Source organism: Panthera pardus, unplaced genomic scaffold (assembly GCF_024362965.1).
Source record: "Panthera pardus isolate Hobbes unplaced genomic scaffold, ASM2436296v1 HiC_scaffold_27, whole genome shotgun sequence".
Taxonomy (NCBI): domain Eukaryota; kingdom Metazoa; phylum Chordata; class Mammalia; order Carnivora; family Felidae; genus Panthera; species Panthera pardus.
In genome coordinates, this window is record NW_026526843.1 from 105,346,854 (window position 1) to 105,370,387 (window position 23,534).

Consider the following 23,534-nt stretch of genomic DNA (forward strand, 5'->3'; position numbering starts at 1 on the left):
AGAACATGTTCCCTCCCATTAAAGGTTTTCATATGATAAGAACAACAGGTTTTGATTTTTATTAAAACAATTTTTTTAGGTTTTCATTTTTAATACAGGACTTGGAGAAGATGAGATGAAGCGAAGTATGAAGGACATACAGTAGGCTCTAGGTATTTAGTGTTCTGTCCCTCTTTAAAGATAGTGAGTGTTTGGTCCTAGCACCATTACGTGTTGAGCATGGAATTTCCTAATGTGGGTTGGACGTGGTTTTGTACTGAGTTGTCCATCCCGAGACATCCTAATTTTACTTCAGGCATTTATTACCAAGTTCTTTGTTTTTTGCTTAGACATTTCTTCAGTTGGTCTTCGAGGATGGTGTCTTTAACACTGGTTTTTTAGAAGAATTGACACTGATATGCTGTGCACTATGTTGTGCGTGCCCTTGTGATGCCGTGGATCCATTTCTTGTGGAACCTGAATACTCTGCACATTCCCTTTGCTACCTGAGTTCTCTGTGACGATCTGCTTTCTCTCATCTCTTAGAACAGAGCCCAGAGCTTGATGGCTGAAGAATGGAAGTCTCCCCTCCCACCCCACACCCGTCACCCCAGGGAATTCAACATTTTAGTTTTCTTTTTGATAAGCTTGCGCAGAGAGAAAGACCCTTTATCTTCCTAAAGACATATTTGAGTCTGTGGGATGGCCAGGCCCACCCGGGGAGTTCTTATCCCTGTGGCCTTGGCTGCAGTCACCTAGGCAGCTGTAGGCAGCTGTGTGCAGCCGGGGGCGTGTCTGGGGCCGGAACATCTGGCACCTCAGCTGGGGTGGCTGGAATCTGGTGGAGGTTGGCCAGACCTCTTAACAGGCTGGTTGGATTTTTTAAATGGTGTCTTGAGGGCTCCAAGAGCAGCCAGCCAGAGTTTTAGATCCTAACTACACCATCCTCCTGCCTCTCAAAGCCATTTTCGTGCCGGGAACAATCAGTGATGTCCTGGAAGTTGACAAAGAAGGTACCTTGGATACTAGTGCTAATGAAATAGTCTTGTATAAACATTTATTAACAAGTAACACTGGGAAACACTACATAGGATACCCCTCCTCTGGTAGTTTTTAAAGCATATTAGGTTACAAAAGACTCCGAAAAGTAGGTCCGTAAGAACACCTGTTTAACTTTGTTTAATCAGCTTTTGTGAAACTTACTTGGCCATGGTCCTTTTTTCTTATTAATACCTATTAATAAATTGCACACATGAGAAGAGGGAGGCAAAAGGAAGTGCGTTAGAGGATGGTGAAGGGTAGTTTATATTTGCTTCCATTTTGATACGGAGAAGACAAGTTTGTTACCAATTTCTGTTTCTCGCCAGAGCCTCAAGCTCAAATTCAGTGTTTTATGCTTTACAACAAAAACATTTGAGAGGAGTTAGGGATTCTTCATTTGGTTCCAGAACCCCATGACAACTTGTATGTTGGTGAAGTGCTGCAATAATCAGTGAGAAGATGTAATCATCATAAAAAAGGAACTTTTATGTATGACTAACGTATTGGAGTCTTAGTATGTGTCAGGCAATATGCTAAGGACATTCAGATGTATTTGCTCATTTAATCCTTACAGCCACCTTTGGAAGTCAATAGCATTGTTACCCACATTTTGCAGAGAGAGGTGAGGCTGCAAAAGGGACAGGGGCTATATGTGTAATCTCAGGATACAGTTAGGTCTCTAACCATGAGAGATGATGGTGAAATAGTTTTGGGATTTTAGTTCCCTTATAGAATAGATTTTCACTGCATTTGTGATTGACTCTCTGAATCGACTTGTGAATGGTCCCCCCCCCCCCTTTCCTGGGCTACAAATAATGCATTACTGTAAAATAGGTAACCAGAAAGAGGAATTAAAAAGGATTGAGCAAGTTCAAAAATGGATTTAACGGTCTTGACTCATCATGTTGCTTTTAGATGAGACTCTCGTGTCATAAAACTTTTAATCTAAGGGGATCAATCTGAGGTGGATTTGGGGGTCCTTTCACCCAAAGGGCGGGTTTCTGGAAGGCAGTGTGCAGTGATGTGAAGTAGTGTTGGCGTGAATGTCCATACCTGGGAGGTCTTGCCTAGGGCTCTCTGCCACTGGCTAGGTCTGGGAGTGGGCTAAGGGCTTCATCTCTTCAAGTTGTTTCCCATCCCATAAAAGGAGGGGCACCTTCTTCATTCCATAGTCCCTTGATTTAGGCCTATATTGTTTTGCTTGATTCGGCTGTTTGGTTAGTGAAATATTTTAATGAATATACTGCATATCATCTTAAAAATCAAGTCCTATTTAAGATATAAAAAAAGCCCTTCTGAAGACCATTCAGTAATCCAGAGGCATTGAGAAATTAGTATCTCAGAGAAAGGATTAAAGTAACCAAAAAAAGGGTAAGATATTTTGGTTTGTGTCACAGAAATTGTGCATCTTTAGTAGAGGGAATAGGATGGCTAAAACAAATGAACAAAACCCTAATGGAAGTAAAATGAAAATTACACATGACAAGGTATTGATACAGCAGGTGTTTATTTCATCCTGATTACATATATACATACCTACATCTCATATACGTTTATAAGAAGACTGTATAACACATCATGCCTAGTAGTGGTATTATGTGGAACTTGTTAGACATGTGCATGGTGCATACATTTATGTGTACTAGGTCACAGTGTAAAATGTACTAATTGGGTCACGGTCATTGATGGAAGGAGTACACTCAATACAAATAAAGATGTGTACTTGAGCTGTACTTAGGTTGATCAGAATTTTGAAGTTTTACCTTTAGAGTTGTAAAAAACCCCAAAACAACAATAACAAAGCCATTTGAGCGTTGTTGCTCTTTTAGTTTAGCCTGATAGGGTCTTAGGACACAGCAAGTCGCTGTGCCATTTCCGTGTGGCTGTCGCCACCTGGTGGCCTTTGGGTTACAGTGCAGCATACTACCTTTAATAGAAAACTCGTAGATCCAGTTTCTGATGTCCTGACTGAGCTGTACAAATGGCCATAGCTTGAAGTTAATGAGTTTCACTTCTTACCTTCATCTAACCTTGGCCACACGCCTTTAACCCTAACCAATCACCTGTAAAGCACATGCCATCTCCCGAAGGATTATCATAGAGGAAAACCAGTTAGTGCTTCATCTCTTGAGACAGAGTCCCAAGTACTGTCTTTTTATAAAAGGACAGTACACTTGGATGTGAAATGGCCTTTGGTGAAGTAGTAGGAAATGCGAACTCCTTGCCTGTGGGAAACCTTCCCTCATCCCTGTATTGTAGCTTCTCATGCTCCCCTTGGGGCCTTCACCATTGGTAGGTATTTTTTGGATTTATTCCACTTTGATGCTCTTTTTATATGCTTTCATTTGGGAGACTCTGGGCTCCTTGAGGGAAGGGATTGTTTCATACCTTTTTATCCACATTGCCAGCAAAGTACCTTGCACACATGTAGGTAATATTTCCTGTTTGAACAAGTGCATGGCTTAGGTGAATTTGGGTTTGGACTTGTCTTTTGATTTTGTTAATGAAGAGTATTTTTGTTCATATTTGAGAGAGAGAGTGTGTGAGCACGAGTAGGGGGAGGGGCACAGAGAGAGGGAGAGAGAGAATCCTAAGCAGGCTCTGTGCTGTTAGTGTTGAGCCTGTTGTGGGGCTGGATTTCCCCAGCTGTGAGATCATGACCTGAACTGAAATCAAGAGTTGGATGCTTAACCAACTTGAACCACCCAGGCACCCCTTGATTTTTTTTAATTTAAAAAATTGTAAGCTTAAGCCTCAGGAAGGTGGATCTTTAAAAATATTTTTTTAGGGGCACCTGGGTGGCTCAGTCGGTTAAGCGTCCGACTTTGGCTCAGGTGTTGATCTCATGGTTTGTGAGTTTGAGCCCCACATGGAACCTACTTCAGATTTTGTATCTCCCTCTCTCTCTGCCCTTCCCTGCTCACGCTCTCTCAAAAGTACATTAACATTAAAAGAATATATATGTTTAGGATTTTACGTAAGTGTATATAACATTATGCCAAAATTGCATTACCTAAATAATGGAACTGGTAACAGTTGCTTTGCTATTGAAGAATAAACACATAGTAGTTATGATAAACATTTTCTTCCTTCTAAGAGCTAGGTACAAATTATAGAAGTGTGTATGTATGTGTGTATCTATAGATTTATGTATGTATGTGTGTATGTATATTTGTGTATCTCCTTTCACATGGAGACCTTTGTAGAGCTATTTACCTGAAATACACATTTCATCACATTCATATAGTAGCAACTCTCTTCAAAGACCTTTCATTGACATAGTGTTGTCAGAAAGTTCTTGTAAGAAATACAAGGATGCATTCCATGATATCAGATGGGGGGGGGTGGGGTACAAAAATATCATTAAATAATAAAACAGTGGTTAATGTATTTGAGAATAAAATATACAACCTGGAAGTCTACTGACAGATGGAAAACTTAGGATGTAGCATTAGATATGTCCTTGCACAGAGAAGAAATGATGGGAGTGGGGAATGATTGCATGAGATTCTGGGGACTAAGACCCCTGAAAGAGCAGTCTGCCACAATCATTGTAAAGTTCCGAACACTGCTAAGGCTTAGCTGGGGAATATTCGACACACGATTACATATTTGAGGCAGAAGCAGGGAATTATAGATGTCATCTACGTATTAGTGGTCTGAAAAGACATTGCCCAGTGTATTTCCCAGCAACTTGAAGCCACCTCTTGACCTATTATTTTGGATAAGCCCCTACGTGTTAGGGCACGTTCTCTTCTGCCGCACAGGCAGCTACTAAACTACACTGGTCTCCTTTCTTTAATCAGTTGGCAGCTGTCTCTAGAGAAGAGTCTCTTCACCTTACTATTGACATCTCAGGCCACATACTTCTTTGCTCTGGGGGCTGTCCCATGCATTGTAGGATGTTTAGTAGTACTCCTGGCGTCTACCCACCAGATGCCAGTGGCACTCCCACAGTTGTAACAACCAAAAACATTTGTGGACATTACCATGTCCCCTGGAGGCAGTTGAGAACAGCTGCATGTTCCGGGAACAGGTGTCCTGTAGCTACATCCCAGTCAGGCCCGGGGCCCATCCTTTCCAGTAGGACAAGGGGACTCTCCTTTCTGAACAGTTTTTCTTGTCTTCTGTAAATGGTCACACGAGATCATCTTTAAGGATATAATTTTGGATCTGTGGACTTTCAGAAGTCAGCTTTTGAAGGGATAATTTATAGAAGGCATTGAAGAGGAGTGCATATTTATTGCTATGTTTGTCAGGCTATTTACATTACCCAGTTAACATGAAAGTGCTGAGTCAGGATGTATTTTCACTTATTTGTGAAATGGCTACACTTTCAGCACCTGCCTAAGTAATCAAATGCTAAGCTCCTTGAGGGCAGAAACTTGTCTTTGGTTACTTGGTAAGTGCCAAGTATATAGAGTAGATGATCAAAAGTTGCTGAATGAAACAACAGCTGGCTTTTTGGAATGTATCTAAATTGTCTTCCTTGTAAACATACCTAAAATGAATACGTAGCTAGAAAACTATTAATGGAATGGAAATTAGTAATCAAGATACAGCTGTATTCCAGGAGTAAAAATTTCTAATTTTCTAATTGGAAAGAGGAAATATCAAGAATTCCAGGGGAGCCTGGGTGGCTGGGTTGAGCCCTTGACTCCTGATTTCAGTTCAGGTCATTATCCCAGGGTCGTGGAATCAAGCCCCGCGTCGGGCTCTGTGCTGAGCATGGAGCCTGCTGAAGATTTTCTCTCCCTTTGCCCCCTTCCCCCACTCACGCTTTCTCACTCTAAAAAAAGGTTGGATTCCAACTGTATTGAAAGTAGATTGACAAGACTATCATAAACCTGTCTAGACACCAAAGTACTAGCAGTCTTCAACTTTACTAATAGATCGGCTTCTAAAATTTCAACAGTAAACTAGCATTTAGAACATACTTAGCAAAGGGTTATAACTGGCAGTTGGGTTTCCACGTCCAAGTCCAAATACCCGCCACTAGTCACTTGCCATTTATGACAGAACTCCGGAGTTTCAGCCAGGAGGCTGGTAATACCTTCAATTTTAGTGATGGCCTACCTCGGGGAGTGAGGGGCTTTTTGTGTGTCGAGAGGGGATTAGCATGGAAGCCAGATGAGGCAGTCTCTTTGGCACCAGCTCCCGTAACTACACAGCACATATACAGATAATTACACTACAGTCTTTGCCATAGTGGGGTGGTAAGTGGGATGATGGAAGTAGCACTGGAGTTCAGCTTTATATATGGTCGTTTGCGAAGAGCCAGCTACATACATTTAGGGATTCAATTTTTGTTAAACTATATAAGCATATTGTTACGTGTAGATTTGGTACACATTGAAAACGTGAATTTAGAGGAAGTAAGGGATGTAGGGGCTGTTCTCAAGGGCTTCGTGTCGTACAGAACAGTGAGTTCTGGGGTCAACTCTCCCTACCCAGATGCTATGGAAGGTGAGTATACATCACAACTTGTTTTTTCCTGCCACCCTCAAAGGTATAAAGAAGTGAGCCACAATAGAGTGTTAAGACCCCAGAAACTAGAATTAGCCTGTTTGGGTTCAAAATCTGATTCTACCTATGCTAGCTAGTGGTGTGACTTTGGGCAATCAATTTATCTGAACTTCACTTTCCTCGACTATAAAAATAACTCAGAGAATTGCCCTGGGGATTAAATGAGATGATGCAGCTAATCTACCTAACAGGATGCTTCGCACATGGCACTTGTTACATAAATATTAGTTACTATTGTTACTAGCTGGACTCAATCTGACGTTTTTTACTTCTGAAAGATAGGGAATAAATGTGTACCTTGTGGCATCAGTGTTTTAACTTTGGACCTGACATGAATTAAATAAATTTTTTTTAATGTTTATTTCTTTTTGAGAGAGAGAGCGAGCACGAGCGGGGAAGGGGCAGAGAGAGAGAGACACACACACACACACAGAATCTGAAGCAGGCTCCAGGCTCTGAGCTGTCAGCACAGAGCCTGACTTGGGCTCAAACCCACAGACTGCGAGATCATGACCCGAGCCGAAGTCAGATGCTTAACTGACTGAACCACCCAGGCACCCCATGACCTGACATGACGTTTTATATTCTCCAAGAAATTACTGGCGTAACACAGTATGGTAGTAAAACGGTGAGCTTTACTGAGAATTGTCAAGCATGGTAACGTGAGGAAGTATTTTTCAGTTGACTTTATCAAAATACTTCAGTTTTCCAGCTGGATCTGGAATTATCTGTTAAAAGAAAAGCAAATTATTCATTTTAAAAATGTTATTTTTTGTTGAAGTATAATTGATCTAAAGTATCCTGTTATTTTCAGGTATATACCATAGGGATTTGATATTTTTATACATTATGAAATGATCCCCACAAGAGGTCTAGTTACCATCTGTCATCACACGAAATTATTACGTTATAGACTATATTCCTTGTGCTGTACTTTTCATGTCTGTGATTTATGTATTGTATAACTGGAAGTTTGTACCAATTAATCCCCTTCATCTATTTTGCCCATCCCCCAACACAGCTCCCCTCTGGCAACTGCCAGTTTGGTCTCTATTTTTAATAGTCTGGGGTTTTGTTTGTTCATTTGTTTTGCTTTTTTAAGAGTCCACATAGAAGTGAAACCACACGGTATTGGTCTTTCTCTGACTTATTTCACTAGCATAATATCCCCTAGGACCATCTATGTTGTTGTAAATGTAAAGACTTCATTCTTTTTTATGGCTGAGTATATTCCATTGTATTTATACACACCACATCTTCCTTATGCATTCATTTCTTGATGGATACTTAAGTTGCTTTCATTTCGTGGCTATTATAAATAATGCTGCAGTGAACACAGGGGTACATACATCTCTTAAAATTGGTATTTGCAAATTACTCATTTTAAAAGCCAAAGTGCATCATTAGCAGTCTGGCATGAGTTGCCCATCTCTTCACTAAAAAAGATAAACTATGATTTTTGTGTCCCAGATTATATCATGTATAAGGAAAAACTGGATTTGTCCTAACTACTAATCTCAGCTATCCAAAAAGGCAAATAATTTGTTAATAAATTAACATCTGTACTCAAGCATCCCCCAATTTACTTACAGATCTTCTCTTGGCCACCAGGCTTTCATGACATCTTCAGGTTTGATCTAATTAAGTCAAACACATTAAGAGAGCATGGCTACAGATGTTAATGTATTTTTTTAAATTTATTTTTCATGTTTTATTTTTTGTTTTTTGAGAGACAAAGAGAGACAGAGTGCAAGCAGGGGAGGGGAAGAGAGAGAGGGAGACACAGAATCTGAAGCAGGCTCCAGAGCCGTCCGCACAGAGCCTGATGCGGGACTTGAACCCATGAATGTGAGATCATGACCTGAGCTGAAGTCAGACACTAAACCGAATGAGCCACCCAAGCGCCCAGATGTTAATGTATTTTTAAAGTCATCTGCTGATGAAATGTGAGTATGCCACAACCTGAAAGGCAGCAGTGTGTTCAAATGGATTTTTAATTTTTCATTTTCTTAAAAATAATTGACATACAAGAGTATGTGTATTAAATTATTAGTGTATTTAGTTTAGTGTATTAGTTTCACGTGTATATCATAGTGATTCAGTATATACATTATGAAATGTCACTACAAGTCTAGTTACCATCTGTCCCCATACACAGTTGTTACAATATTACTGACATATTCCCTATGCTGTATTTTTCATCCCCATGACTTATTTTATAACTGAAAGACTACTTCTTAATCCCCCTCATGTATTTTGTCCATCCTCCTACTGCTGTCCCCTCTGGCAGTCATTAGTTCTCTGTATCTATGAGTTTCTGTTTTTTTTTTTTTTTTTTTTTTTTTTAGATTTTACATACACACACACACACACACACACACACACACACACACACACACCTCACGGTATTTGTCCTCCTCTGACTTATTTCACTAGCATAATACCCTCTAGGTCCATCCATGTTTTTGCAGATGGTAAGATTTCATTCTTATTATGACTAATGTTCCATTGTGTATATATACTACACATTTTCTATCTGTCAAATGGATTTTCTGGAGGTTTGGAATTGCAACCTTTGAATCTCAAACTGCAAAGTAAAAAAAAAATACTCAAATACGACATGAAGTATTACCTTCAATAACTATTCAGTGAATGTACAAACACTCTGAAAGAAAAAAAATGTTCCCTCTTTAAAAGCATCACAGCCTTAGAAGATTAGATTTTTTTGAAATTTCCAATATAATTTGACCTCACATTAACTATGTTATTTGATAGTTACAGGTCAAGTACATCTATCTCTGTACAAAAAGTAACCTACTGTAATCAGTTTACTGTAGTTTATACGCATTTTCTTCAGAATTTTTCTTCAGCAGATAATAAATATTACCTAGTTTTTCAGGCATCATTTCAAGTATTCTGTGTTTGCCAATATATAACGTCTCTGCATTTAAATTCAATCTGTAAGTACTTGTAGAATAACTACTCTGTGCCAGTAGTGTGCTGGGCAGTGGGGTGTACAAGGATAAGGGCATTAAAGTTCCCGCCTTTGAGGCTTGTACAACCATGTGGGGAAGATGTGCGTGTACACGACAGCTTTTGCTGCAACGCACAATATGATCACGTATGACACAGGCCGTGACTGAATGGAGGCTGAGATGGCATCAAGGAAGGCGTCAGAGTGAAGGTGGCATTTATGTGGGTCTTGAAAGACGAGAATAATTTAGAGAAGGGAGAAGCTATTCCAGGCTAAAGAGCTGAGCAAAGGCACACAGGTGTGAGAAAGCAGGGCTTATTTTGGGACACACTGAGTGGTGTCACACCACGGGAGCACAGCGTGCGTGCGTGCGTGCACTGTAGGGAAGAGGGCCTGCGACAGGCTGCTAGATAAGAACAATGCCAAGTATGTGAAGTTGGGCCCACGAGTCCTGGAGGGCTGCTAAAAGAGTGCTTTAGAGAGCGACATGCTCTAGGGGGAAGAGAACCTGAGGTCAGGGCAACCCATCAGGCGGCCTGTGCGGTACACAGGCGAGAACTGACGGGGACACAGGAAAAATTCATCTCTTTTCAAAACTACCCCAAACTAGCTGCCACCCTCACCACAGTCACCAAAGAGGACACATTTGTCACTTACTTCGCTGTGTTCCAATTCTCCATGGCACGTGACACCGGTGTCCCTATTTCCTTCCTTGCAGCCCACCCAATTCCTGCCACACAGGCCCTCTTTATGTTTCCTGAACATGCTAAGCTGGTTCCTGGCCTCAAGGCCTTGCCCTTGCTTTTCTTTCTGCACTGCTCTATGCTTCACTCACTCCGTCTGTTCACTCACGTTTCAACTTAAATTTCATCTTCGAAGTCTTTCCTGACCACTTAATCCCCCAGGCCAGACACTACCCCATCAACTCTCATCATCGTGTTTCTCAAAGCATTTGCCATAATCTAAAATTAGTATTAGAATGTAACTCCAAGGGTGGACTTTGGCTACGGTATTCACTAATAAATACCATCTGCCCATTGTAATAGTTTGAATAGTTGCCATACAGCAGGTGCTCCAGAAATGTCTGTTCAAAGAACGCTTGTAGAATCAGAGTAGAATTGTGGTTGTTGGGCTGGGGGTGGGGGAAATGGGGGGATGCCAGCCGAAGGGTACAAGCCTTCAGTTTTAAGATAAGTTCTAAAAATGTAATATGCAACACAGTGACTATAGTTAGTAATACTGTTTTGTGTACTTGAAATTTGCCAAGAGGGTAGACCTTAAGCGTTTTCACCACACACGAAAGAAGGTTATCTTGTGAGGTGATGGATTTGTTAATTAGGCAGACTGTGGTAATAATTTCACAATGTATGCATATATCAAATCATCACTCATACAGTTTAAATATATATAATTCTATTCGTCAAATATGTCTCAATAAAGCTGAGAATAAAAAAAGAATGCCCGAACACAGTATGTGATAACATAACTCATGGTTTTTATCACATTCTCAGAGGGTTTGTGGACCCTCTAAAACTTGATCAAGTGGATAGTCAGTATGTTTTCTGAAATGTAAAATACTCATCCTCTAATACCTTCGTAGTTAATTTGTACTTCTTGGAAGTTCTTGCTGATCTCAGTACACGCCTGTGATTGACGGTGATGTTAGTCATCACTCACTGTTGGCTTTGCTACAGGTCCAGGGGAACATGCCCCCTACTTTGAAAATCCATCCAGAAATGCTTTCTAAGGCTTCTCAGGTGACACCTGCAGCTTCTGATTCATATTTCTATCTGTAAGCCTCACAATCAATAACTGTAAACTAACCTGAGCACTAAAGTACCTAGTGCTCAAAGTACCTTTAATGCCTAATTTCATATCTATCTTTGAGATCCATCAGATCTGTGTAAATAAATTGTACTGTAAATAAATTTGTACTATAACATTAACTCTGATCCCCAAAGGTAATGCTGTTTTGCAAACCCATCAAAAACAGGTTCAAAATCAGTGAAATGTTACTTTACTCAATCTGAGTTAGGTTATAGAGTGAATTTCTACCTCTCATTGTCTAGGATGAATAGTACTTTTTTGTTGGTGTACTAAAGAAGAAAGTTTTACGGATCTGTATTTTTCTTTTATCCTAAGATAATGATTTCTTCCTCCAATGCTCTAGTATTTGTCAGTTTCCTAACTACAGTTTGTATAAAACTGTTGATCTTTAGTAGATAAAAATGTTATTTTAAAACAGTTCAGACAAGTGTCCAAATTTTATTTTGGCCAGAGACTACTTCAGGGATTGTCTATAAATTATATAGCCTCCCTAAATGTAAGGATATACCTGTTTCGATCTTCCTTCAAATGATAAGGAGAGAAGCATTAGCTTCAATGTTATTTAAGCCAGATTTTCTCAAAAGTTTTTACTATAGACAGAAAGGTTTTGATTGTGACTATTTTCTTTGCCCATAATGTGTAGCAAGAAATTCCATTTATGATCTCTAAGACCTCTGAATTTATTCTACCAGGTCTCCACTGTTCCCTTTTTTTGATGGTGTATTTCTCTGGATACTTGGCTTTAAAATTCATAGCATTAAATCACGTATTCTGCTTTCTCCAGTTTCAGCCACTCTCTCTATAGTCCAAAGAATGCCTGTACTCTTATGATTTCTATTAATATTTACTTCATTTACAAAATCAAGATAGTTCTATTACAAGGAGAGATTACCGTAAGGTTGGCATTTTTTTTCCCCCCAGCTATCCCCTTAACAGAAAAACGTTTGACTTACTGTTTCACTACCTGGTTTCCAACCAGCAGGACAGACTGAAAGGAACAAAAATTGGCAAAAAGGTTAAAAACAGATTTCACTTCTCTTCACAACTCTTGGCTTTTGTTTTTCCAAAATGAAACTGAAAATGGAGCCTATAATAATGAGAACATTTCTAGGCCACTGAACACCTGACTACTGTTAGCTTACCTGTTTGCACCAAGGAATTTCAGTCACGGAGTTTATAAGCAGGTAGCTCATCTATTTCCATTTTTGCCAATTTTTTCTAGTTACATGTACACTATAAGAAACCAAATTGAGCATTCCTCTAATAAAGTTGGAAGGTTTGGGAATCTGGTGAACTGAAAGGTTGGGGCATGGCAAAAATTTCTCTGAATTTACAGAAACTTCCAATATAAGCTTCTCTTCTGTTTTCTGCAGTATTTTGTAGTGATGTCATAATTTGCTGTTTGCCAAATCAGAGTTTAAAATTACTAGGAAAGTGGGATTTCCCCTTTCTGTGAAATGCACCCTTATCCAGGCACTGAGTTACACTTTGGAAAGGAATGTGTAACATATGTTCCACTTTAGCAAAATCTGACCTTTTCTATTTAGCTACTGCAAACACGTGCAGTGAAAGGATAAACTTCTAGATTACTGGTATGATACCGAATAGCTGAGGAAAAAAGCTAAATCAAATCATGTAAACATGAAAATAAAACCTGTATTACTAAATATTGTCAGACAGGCACATTTTAAAGTTTACAGAAACTTAATTTGAAAAATTGCAGTAGCAGAAACTTTTCTCTTTGAGCACATCCAAAAGGACCGTGCAAGTAATGAATATTTTTGCATTTTACCCTGTAAGTAGAATATATTAGTGATATTTTGCTAAAGGCACTTTAAATAATAAATGGATCTGCTCAAAATATCAGGTAATAATTTGAAAACAATCAGAAGACTTTGGAACCATCCACATTACTTTCTGAGTAAGAAACAAAATTAATCATGCCATAATCTCTCAAATGAAAAAATCAAAAGGCTAAGATGTTTAGAAGGAAAGGGTACCTTCTCCATGTTTGTCAGTGTACTGGAATGCTTGAACCAAACGCAGTGTCTCATCCACTGATCTTCCCACAGGAAGGTCATTCAGAGTAATTTGTCTTAGGATCCCTTTGTCATCAATAATGAAAAGGCCTCTGTAAGACACAAGAGTGGTACAGGTGAGGTCATTTAATCTCAATTAAGACAAGTATTAGTTCATGTGAATCCCTGTGCCATCCACACAGAAGGATGTTATACAGAACCAATAACATGCTACCTATCTTCCTGACTGGTACAAAAAACACAGGCAAATACAGCACCCCCCTGCCCCCGACACTTACCTACTGTATAATTTGGGATTATCATTGTTAAATGGTAGCTTTAGAAATTTGTTTTTGTCTTTGAAATGGACTGTTGTATTTCTAGTCGAATCTTCACAAGTACTAGGTTTGGGATTTTACTGCACTGTAAGTGAGATTATGAAATTACATAGCAAAGTCTTCCTCTGGGTGAAGGTGTGATCCATCTTTCTTATCTCTGACTCTTTAGAACATCTTTGTATTTCCTTTTTCAATGGTGGAAAAAGACAAAGTCACCAAAGTTACCTTTCCCTCTAAATCTCTATATGTGTGACTCACTTTAATGGCCTAGGGAATAATTGAATAGTTTAACCTAAAAGACCTGCCGAAATGGAGTGGTGTTGCAAGAGTTAAAGCAGACTAGAGAAAAACAAAAATTTCCAAAGGACTATCGTCTTTATTTCAGTCAGTATGGATTACAACCCAATACTTGGTTTAGAGAAAGATCTCAGGTTAGTAGGGCTAATTGTGTACGAGTATTAAAAATAATAACTATTTTTTTTAACGTTTATTTATTTTTGAGACAGAGAGAGACACAGCATGAACGGGGGAGGGGCAGAGAGAGAGGGAGACACAGAATCGGAAGCAGGCTCCAGGCTCTGGGCCATCAGCCCAGAGCCCAACGCGGGGCTCAAACTCGCGGACCGCGAGATCGTGACCTGAGCTGAAGTCGGACGCTTAACCGACTGAGCCACCCAGGCGCCCCAATAACAACTATTTTTAATAGAAATATACAGAATTATATATCTCTTACATGAAACTTTATTTCAAAATCATATTAAACATAACTAAAATGTTCCTGCTTATCCTATGATACATTCTTTTAATGAGCACCAGGAAGTCTGAACTAACTATAGCTCCGTCTCCTTGGACTAGGTCAACTTGGCCAAATGTGGGGACAAAACTATTAACTACTATTCATATGGGTGTTCTTTCGTGTAGCTACTTTTACGGTAGAAAACGGTTGTCAATGGTGATGAAGTCTATTCTGAAGTAAGTGAGCCTGAGCTGAAATTTTGAGCTTACTTCTGTAACGTGTATCATACCAACACACACCACAGAGAAACAAATCTGCCCTTTCTTTGGTAGCAAATTCGAGTTCTGTTTTCTCTTTTAATTTTGCGAATTTTTATCTTTTGTAGACTTTGAGACTAAGACATTTGCCATATTTGGTATAATATATACATATGTCTCTTCCTCAGAGAACAGATAGGTCATTTTTATAAAAAAATCAGAAATTAAAATGACAATATGTATCTCAATAAGAACCTCAGAAACTAAAGGTAGCAGGGCAATGCTTTCAAATGTCTTTCAATCTAGAATTCTATACCTAGTGAAATTGTTAATCAAGCACAAGAGCAGAATAAAAACATTTTCAGGCATGGAAGTCCTCAAGTATTTTACCTTCTAATGACCTTTTTAAAAATATTTTTTAATGTTTATTTATTTTAGAGAGAGAGACAGAGACAGAGTGTGAGCGGGGGAGGGGCAGAGAGAGAGGGAGACACAGAATCCGAAACAGGCTCCAGGCTCCGAGCTGTCAGCACACAGCCCGATGCAGGGCTCAAACCCATGAACCGTGAGATCTTGATCTGAGCCAAAGTCAGATGCTCGATCAACTGAGCCACCCAGGCGCCGGTCCAGTGACCTTTTATTAGGAAGCTATGAGGATGTGCTTTAGCAAAAAAAGAGGGATTAAACAAAGAAGTCAGGCATGGGAGCCTAAAAAGTGGGCATCCAACAGAGAAGAAGTGAAGCAAATTCCCAGGATGCTGGTGTGCAAAGCGCTACGACAGCAGCTGTGGAGCAGGTCTAGAGAGTGGTCAGTCTGAACTGGAACAGGAGGATGGAGGTTTCCAGGAAAAACAAATGACATGAAATATGTAGTATTTAGAGTGGTTACAACTAGCTGGGAAGTTTAGGAAGAATTAGTGATAGATATATAGAAAACTAAATGAATGAAACAAAAAAGTAGTAGTTTATTAGCCACAATAAAATAACAAAAAGTTTACTAGAAGGGAAATGTAAACCCTTGGACACTACACTTAAGAGCTTAGCAGTGAATAATACTTATATAAAAAAAAATAAATACTGGCTTAATCCACAATTACCACATATTACACGGAAAGATAAGTTTGGGGATGGTGTAAGAAAGTACTATTTACCATTATAAATAATGTCAAAATTGATAAATTCAGAAAAACTACAGGAGTTGGAAGTATGGAGATAAGTAGTAAAAGCAGTAGCTAAAGAATTGAAAGCAGTTTCCTCCAGAAGCAGCACTAGGAGTAGGGAGGGGATTGTTGCTTAAGACAATCTGACTTTTGGGGTGCTTGGGTGGTTCAGTCAGTGAGCGTCTAACTTCGGCTCAGGTCATGATCTCATGATTCGTGGGTTTGAGCCTCGCATAGGGCTCTGTGCTGACAGCTCAGAGCCTGAAGCCTGCTTCAGATTCTGTGTCTCCCTCTCTCTCTGCCCTTCCCCTGCTCATGCTCTCTCTCTCTCAAAAATGAACAAACAAACAAAAAAGACAATCTGACTTTTTAAAAAAAAATTTTTTTTAACGTTTATTTTTGAGACAGAGAGAGACAGAGCGAGACAGAGCATGAACAGGGGAGGGTCAGAGAGAGAGGGAGACACAGAATCCGAAACGGGCTCCAGGCTCTGAGCTGTCAGTACAGAGCCCGATGCGGGGCTCAAACTCACGGACCGTGGGATCATGACCTGAGCCGAAGTCGGACGCTTAACCGACTGAGCCACCCAGGCGCCCCCTGACTTTTAAAAACTATGTGCATGTATTTCTTTGATGAAAATAAAAAATGTAAAAAGAAACTACAAAATAGCTAGTATTAGATAATTTTACTCGGTTAGTATTCAAAGAATTCCAAATTAAAAAAATTTTTTTTGAATGTTTATTTTTGAGAGAGAGAGAGCTAGTGAGTGAGCGAGCAGGAGCCGGGGAGGGGCAGAGAGAGAGAGAGACACAGAATCTGAAGCAGGCTCCAGGCTCCGAGCTGTCAGCACAGAGCCCGACACGGGGCTCGAACTCACGAACTGTAAGATCATGACCTGAGCCGAAGTCGGACACTCAACCGACTGAGCCACCCAGGCGCCCCCAAATAATTCCAAATTTTAAAACAGCTTCAATCTTTTTAGTGGCATTTTACTTTCTGTGAATTAACTTAATAATAAACTATGAAAGGAGAAAATATTAAAGGCTTGGTGAGTAGAAAAAAAGAAACTATTGGTAGTGACACATGATATAATATGAAGGAACCTTGGAAACATTGTGCTAAGTGAAAGAGGATAGTCATAAAAAAGCACACAGTGTAGGATTCCATTTATATGAAATGTCCAGAATAGGCAACCACAGAGACATGAAGTAGGTAAGTGGTTGGCTGCCCAGGGCCAGGGTGGGGGGACTGGGGAAAGGGAGCATAACTGCTAAGGGGTGTGGAGTTTCTTTTTAGATTAATGCAAATGTTCTAAAATTGACTGTAGTGATGGCTGCACAACTCTCTGGGTATACTAGAAACCCCGGAATGCTTTAGATGGGTGAGTTGTGTGTGAATTAGATCTCCATAAAGCTGTTATAAAAAACAGAGGATTATAAAATACTGACATCTTTACATAAACATTTTAAAAAAGAAACTATTCTCACTGCAACGCAAATTGAAACTATAATTATAACAAAATCACAGCTGTTCTAAAGTTGCCCTTTTTTCAAAGACTTACAGTGGTGTTTTCTTAATTTTTCCCACTCCTCAAGGCACAAGTCTGCTGAATACTATGATACTTGTATTTGGAAAAACCATTACTGGCGTCATTTTAGAAATAGAAAAGAGGAGAAAGAAACAGATAAGGAGTTTGGGTATTGGGGTTCGAGTGTGGGCTCTGCCATTAATTATTTAACTTTGGCTAAGTTCATAGAATTCTATGAATCTGTTTATCTGTGAAATGACAGAGCTTCCAGCTCTAACAGTCTATGATAACTCACAGAGTTTAAGTAGGGCACTCGCCAATTATTTTAAAACACTACAACATTTTTGCAAATAGAGCAAATAATACTTCTTGCCTTGCATCTTCTAACTCCATTTTAAGGAGGATTACAAATATATTTGGATTTGTCCTAATATAAAACCACTGAAAGGTACCTAAGAGTGTGGCCTGAGTCCTCCAGATATACGCCATAGTCCTTTGAGATTTGATGATTCAGATCTGAAAGAAGCGGAATCTTTATTGGCCCAAGTCCTCCTTGTCTTCGAGGGGTATTAATCCTGTAACAAACAGAACATTTACCTCTCAGAGCTAAGCAAATGGCATGTATCCAAACAGCACTCTTTCTCTGCAGACACATACAAATGAATGAACGCACAACACACACATTCTTTCTCTAATGAAAACAGGCTAATATACATTCTATTTTTTGCCTTTACTCCCCAGTTAATATATTCATTTCTTTTAAACACTAAATATGGAGATACATATCACATTTTTAATGTGTTGACACAGTGTTTTTTATTTATCTATATTGGTAGACATTTAAACTGTTTCAGTTTTTCTTCTGCTTTTATAAACACTGCCGGAAACATTTCTGTATTCTCAGCTTTGTACACCTGTCTGATTAATTCCTAGAAGAGGAACTGATGGATCAAAGGATATACACTGTCCTAAGTATAACCTTAGAATTGTGATCACAAGACAAAACCTTGAGAAGAACAATAAAACTAGATAATATTTTAATATTCTTAGACACAAAGAAATGCAAAGTCCATTTGAAGCAGCAAAGTAAGTTAGTTACAAAGTCAGACACATCAACCTTCAGATTTAGGTATTCTTTTTTTTTTTTTAAGTATTCTTTTGAAACCAGGGAAAGTCGGCTGGTGTCCCAATGGGAAGGCACTGACATAGCAGCTGGAAAACAGGGAAATACTGCTTCAGATGTCTGCAGCCCCAGTTCCGATACCCAAGTAGAAATTTCTGGTTAATATGAATCCTATCCAGCTGAGACTGCATCCCCCCAAATTCCTTGAGAAACCAATGCCAAATTATTTGGGATGACATAACTTTTTCCTTAGTGGATTTGTGTTGGAACCTACAAAGATTTAGAATTACTACAGAAGTGACAAAGCAAATTAAACCCATGGTTTTCGCTTTGTGATTCCTATTGAAAATGTGTAATGTGAAATTTTATTCAGTTTATAAATTGTAAAGAAACATTTTAAGTATTTTTTTCAATGTTTGTTTATTTTTGAGAGAGAGAGAGAGAGAGAGAGAGAGAGCAAGAAGGGGTGGGGCAGAGAGAGAGGGAGACACAGAATCTGAAGCAGGCTTCAGGCTCTAAGCTGTCAGCACAGAGCCTGACATGGGGCTCGAACTCATGGACCGTGAGATCACGACCTGAGCTGAAGTAGGACACTTAACCGACTGAGTCACCCAGGTGCCCCAAGAAACATTTTAAAAGGATTTAAAATATATTTGCAAGAATTATTACTTAAGTTTTGGAAGTTTTATCTAAAAGTTGAGATAAAGGAAATAAAATATATTAAATATGTAACTGCATTTAAAAATACTTGAGATAATTATTTAAGAAAATATAAATTGTAGCTCCTGCACCAATTAATATTTCAGTTATATATGTGTATATATAATTATAAATACAGAAAAAGATGTTTTGAATTTTTCACTTTAATGAATTGAATATTAACTTTTAAAACCAAAAATATTTCTGTACCATCTTTATTGTGCATAAAATTTTGTGCACAGAATTTTGGACATGCAAAATTCACATAAACACACACATTTCAGCTTGTAAAACATACTGCCTAATTGCTCTCCAGAAATGCTAAACCTACTGTGTGTGTGGGAAAAGAATGACACCTTTGTCATCACTGGATGAAATTTTTCAATATTTGAAATCTTGGCCAATCAGGGAAAAAAATGGCATCTCTTGTCATTTTTTTTTTTATTTAAAAAAAAATTTTTTTTTTGACGTTTATTTATTTTTGAGAGAGAGAGAGACAAAGCATGAACGGGGGAGGGTCAGAGAGAGGGAGACACAGAATCTGAAACAGGCTCCAGGCTCTGAGCTGTCAGCACAGAGCCTGACGTGGGGCTCGAACCCACGGACCGCGAGATCATGACCTGAGCCGAAGTCGGCCGCTCAACCGACTGAGCCACCCAGGCGCCCCCTTGTCATTTTAATTTACAATTCTTTGCAATTAATTAGGTGAAACAACTTTTCACATTTAATGAATTAAAAAATTATTTACAAAATCAAGAACATCATTGCTTCTTGAAAAATAATTATAAAAACTATTTTGAGTTTGACTTAGTATTAGACAACTATATAAGAGAAAAATGGAATTATAAAGAATTTTTTTTCTTCCAGTTTAAGGCTACCCAGTTTGTCATAATAAAGTAATCATACATTTCAGTGGTTTCTGCTGAAACCATTGGATATCTGCTGAAACCATATGGATATTATGTCTTTTGCACTGAACTTTTTTATTTAAAGAAAAAATTTTTTTAATGTTTATTTATTTTTCAGAGAGAGAGCGTGAGTGGAGGAGGGGAAGAGAGAGACGGGGAGACACAGAATCTGAAGCAGGCTCCAAGCTCTGTGCTGTCAGCACAGAGCCCGACGCGGGGCTCCAAGTCACAAACTATGAGATCATGACCTGAGTGGAAGTTGGACGCTTAACCGACTGAGCCACCCAGGTGCCCCTGCAATGAACTTTTTTTTTCCACTCTGGAAATGTCCTATAAAATCCGTAAGCACTTTTACCATAACTTCATTGAACTCGCAGCTCTCAGATAATTCTACTTCCAAACTGATAACTATATTCCTGTCACATTAAGAGTTGTCTGCCCATAATTTAAAAGTAAATCCATTCCTTTTCCTACAAATCTAAGTGTAAGATACTGACCAGGCCAAATGGGTAAACTGTGAATCGACAGAGCATGCTACGACTTCAGCGTTGATAGATCTGAATTCTTCAATTCTGTCACCAAAGGCGATGATTTCAGTTGGACACACAAAAGTGCTGAAAGTTAAAAAAATATATATATCGGTATTCTCAAAATACGCATGTACCTAGAGTTTCAAATGACTTAGTTGTTATAAACACCTTTAGCATATAAAAACACATATTAAGAACAACTTCAGGGGTGCTTGGCTGGCTCTGTTGGTAGAGCACGCAACTCTGAATGTCACAGTTGTGAGTTCGAACCCCACATTGGGTGGAGAGATTACTTAAACAAATAAAATCTTACAAAAACCAATTTTTATATATGAACACTGTCAAGATGCAGCTGTCTAAAAGACTGTCATTTGATCACATATCATTTAATTAAGAAAAGTATATTGCAGAGTTCCCAATTACATCTCAATGAACTGTATTTTTATAACCTAATGGATTGGTGGTCAACCAACATCCCCTTTTCCCTTACAGCAGTACCTCCTCTCCTTTCATTTGCTTTTATTTAACAATGATTTATATAGTGCCTTATAGCTTTCAAAGATGTATACAAATTTTACATCATTCCCTTTTTTAAATATTTCTATACCACCCCTATGAACTAGATGCATGATGTTTATTTTAGAGATGAGGAAATCTCTTCCATCCCCCTCCCTTTCTTGATAAGGTCCTCTTCTACCCTGTCTCCCCATCCTGTTGTCAGAAGGGCATGTTTAGAGAATATTATCTCAGGGTAGTATTTTCCAAACCATGGTAGGGAATACTTAAGCCAATTTACTGAGTTCTAACTAACATTTTAAAGAAGTGGAATAGAAAATACGAGAATATACTATATACAGTAAGGGTGTTATGAAACATATGTATGTACAAGTGCATATATGTGTTCAGGAGTGATATTAAAAATATTTAATAACCTTAACTCAAAGTTGGCTTTAGCTCTGGAGGTTTCTTGAAGGGACCAGGTGGGAGGGGACTGGAAAAGTGGCTATTTACCATCTGGTACGGAAGTGTTTCAGTACTGTAATGAGCATGGCTGTACTGGTGCTTACAGACTGAATGTTACCCTGTATGTACATGGAGTGTATTGGGCGGCAACGAAAACTGTATTTCATACTGTGTGTCGTGGTCAAGAAAGTTGGAAGAACACAGACTTAGGGGACAAATTCCTACCACAGCCCAAAACAGGCTTTTCAAATGTTTCAGTTGTTCAAATGTAGAACTGCCACATGCAAAGCAGACAGTTCTAATGTAGATGATGTCTCTGGAAACCTGGGCTAAGATATATATATTTTTTAAATTTTTTATTTTTGATAGAGAGAAGCACAAGTGGGGAAGGGGCAGAGAGAGAGGGAGACACAGAATCCGAAGTAGGCTCTCTGACAGCTCAGAGCCTGACGCGGAGCTTGAACCCACAAACCGTGAGATCATGACCTGAGCTAAAGTCGGATGATTGACTGTGCCGCCCAGGCACCCTGATATGTATTGTTTTGAAAGTATTTATTTATTTATTTAGACACAGGAGACAGCACAAGCAGGGAAGGGGCAGAGAGAGAGGGAGAGAGAGAATCCCAAGCAGGCTCTGCAGTGTGCAGAGCCTGACGGAGGGCTCGAACCCATGAACTATGAGATCATGACCTGAGCCGAAACCAAGAGTTGGAAGGTCAACTGACTGAGCCACCCAGGCGCTCCTATGACATGTATTTTTAACATATTCCAAAAGGTAGGTACGGTCAGCCCCGGCTTTCCTTCCTATTATTCAAAGAAATGCTATGTAGAGACACATTTATTCAACTTCTTAGTGAAGACAGAGAAAAAGTTCTGACTGAAAACTGAAGGGTTACATATATGACTTCTGTGCTTGCAGATTGTGGCAAATGCCCGAGAATTCTTCCTTTCTAACCAGGCCCAATCTGGCATTAGATAGAAACAGAAAAAAGTGATCTTAGCTCTTTGCCCCAGAAGGCCATTGGTAACATCATGTTCTATATGTCTTATTCGTTATGGGGTTTTAAGTAACACTGGCAGAAACAGAGGATATTTGTCTGCTGTGTTAGACTAATTTCAAAATTCACGTGTAGCGTCATATATATTCAACAGATGTGTTAACTTATTCGTTTTAGAACATGAATTTAGTAGGCCTATCATTTTTATATATTAAAATTTCTACTTCTGGCTTCTATTAGAAATTAAGTTACATCATACATTGTAGCTAGTCAGGCCACAATACAAATTGATTAGAAAGAAGAAAGTTCTTACTAATTTAAAAGATTATGTATTATCCAGATTTATGACTTGTTTTATTCTCAATGTACTAATTTTCCTGAGAATTTTTCCTATTTGGATTACAGAAGGGGTCAGCAAACTTCAGTCAACAGGCCAAATCCAGCTTATCTTATTTTTTGTAAATAAACTTTCAATAGAAGACAATATTCATTCATTTATATGTAGTCAATGGCTGTTTTTTGTGCTACAATGACAAGGCTGAGTAGTTGCAATAGAGATCACAAGACTAAAATATTTTCTACGTGGCCCAGTATAGAAAAAGTTTGCCGACCTGTGGCCTAGGGACCACCTATAGAGATGAGCTGAAATACATCCTCCCTGTAAGGTTAAGGTTTTATTTATATAGTTCTAGATTAGTCCTAATGGAAAAAATACCTTAATATACAGTGGCAAAGACAGAAGAAACTTCTACTTTTTGTAACCAAAAAATATATTCAAACAGGAAAAAGATAAACTCAGGACAACTCTCTTTTTGGTATCTTCACTTTCATGGAATTTGAAAAACACTCCAGATAAAATTATATAATTGATAAGACTATAGCTGTAAAGAGTATTTGAGTCAACTTTCTATCTAAAAAGTACTCAATGT

At 38.8% G+C, this 23,534-nt stretch overlaps 1 protein-coding gene across 1 annotated transcript in view; it reads right to left on the reverse strand.

The window, feature by feature from the left end:
* Positions 1–7,161: 7,161 nt before the first annotated feature.
* Positions 7,162–23,534, reverse strand: part of PRDX4 (peroxiredoxin 4) — a 21,093-nt gene continuing 4,720 nt past the window's right edge. The window contains exons 3-7 of the mRNA XM_019433556.2: positions 20,612–20,728; positions 17,837–17,959; positions 13,348–13,478; positions 12,301–12,335; positions 7,162–7,274 (exon numbers count right to left, since the gene is read on the reverse strand). Of these exons, the coding sequence (XP_019289101.1) occupies positions 7,224–7,274; positions 12,301–12,335; positions 13,348–13,478; positions 17,837–17,959; positions 20,612–20,728 (457 nt within the window). The 3' untranslated portion in view covers positions 7,162–7,223. The remainder of the gene's footprint in view (positions 7,275–12,300; positions 12,336–13,347; positions 13,479–17,836; positions 17,960–20,611; positions 20,729–23,534) is intronic.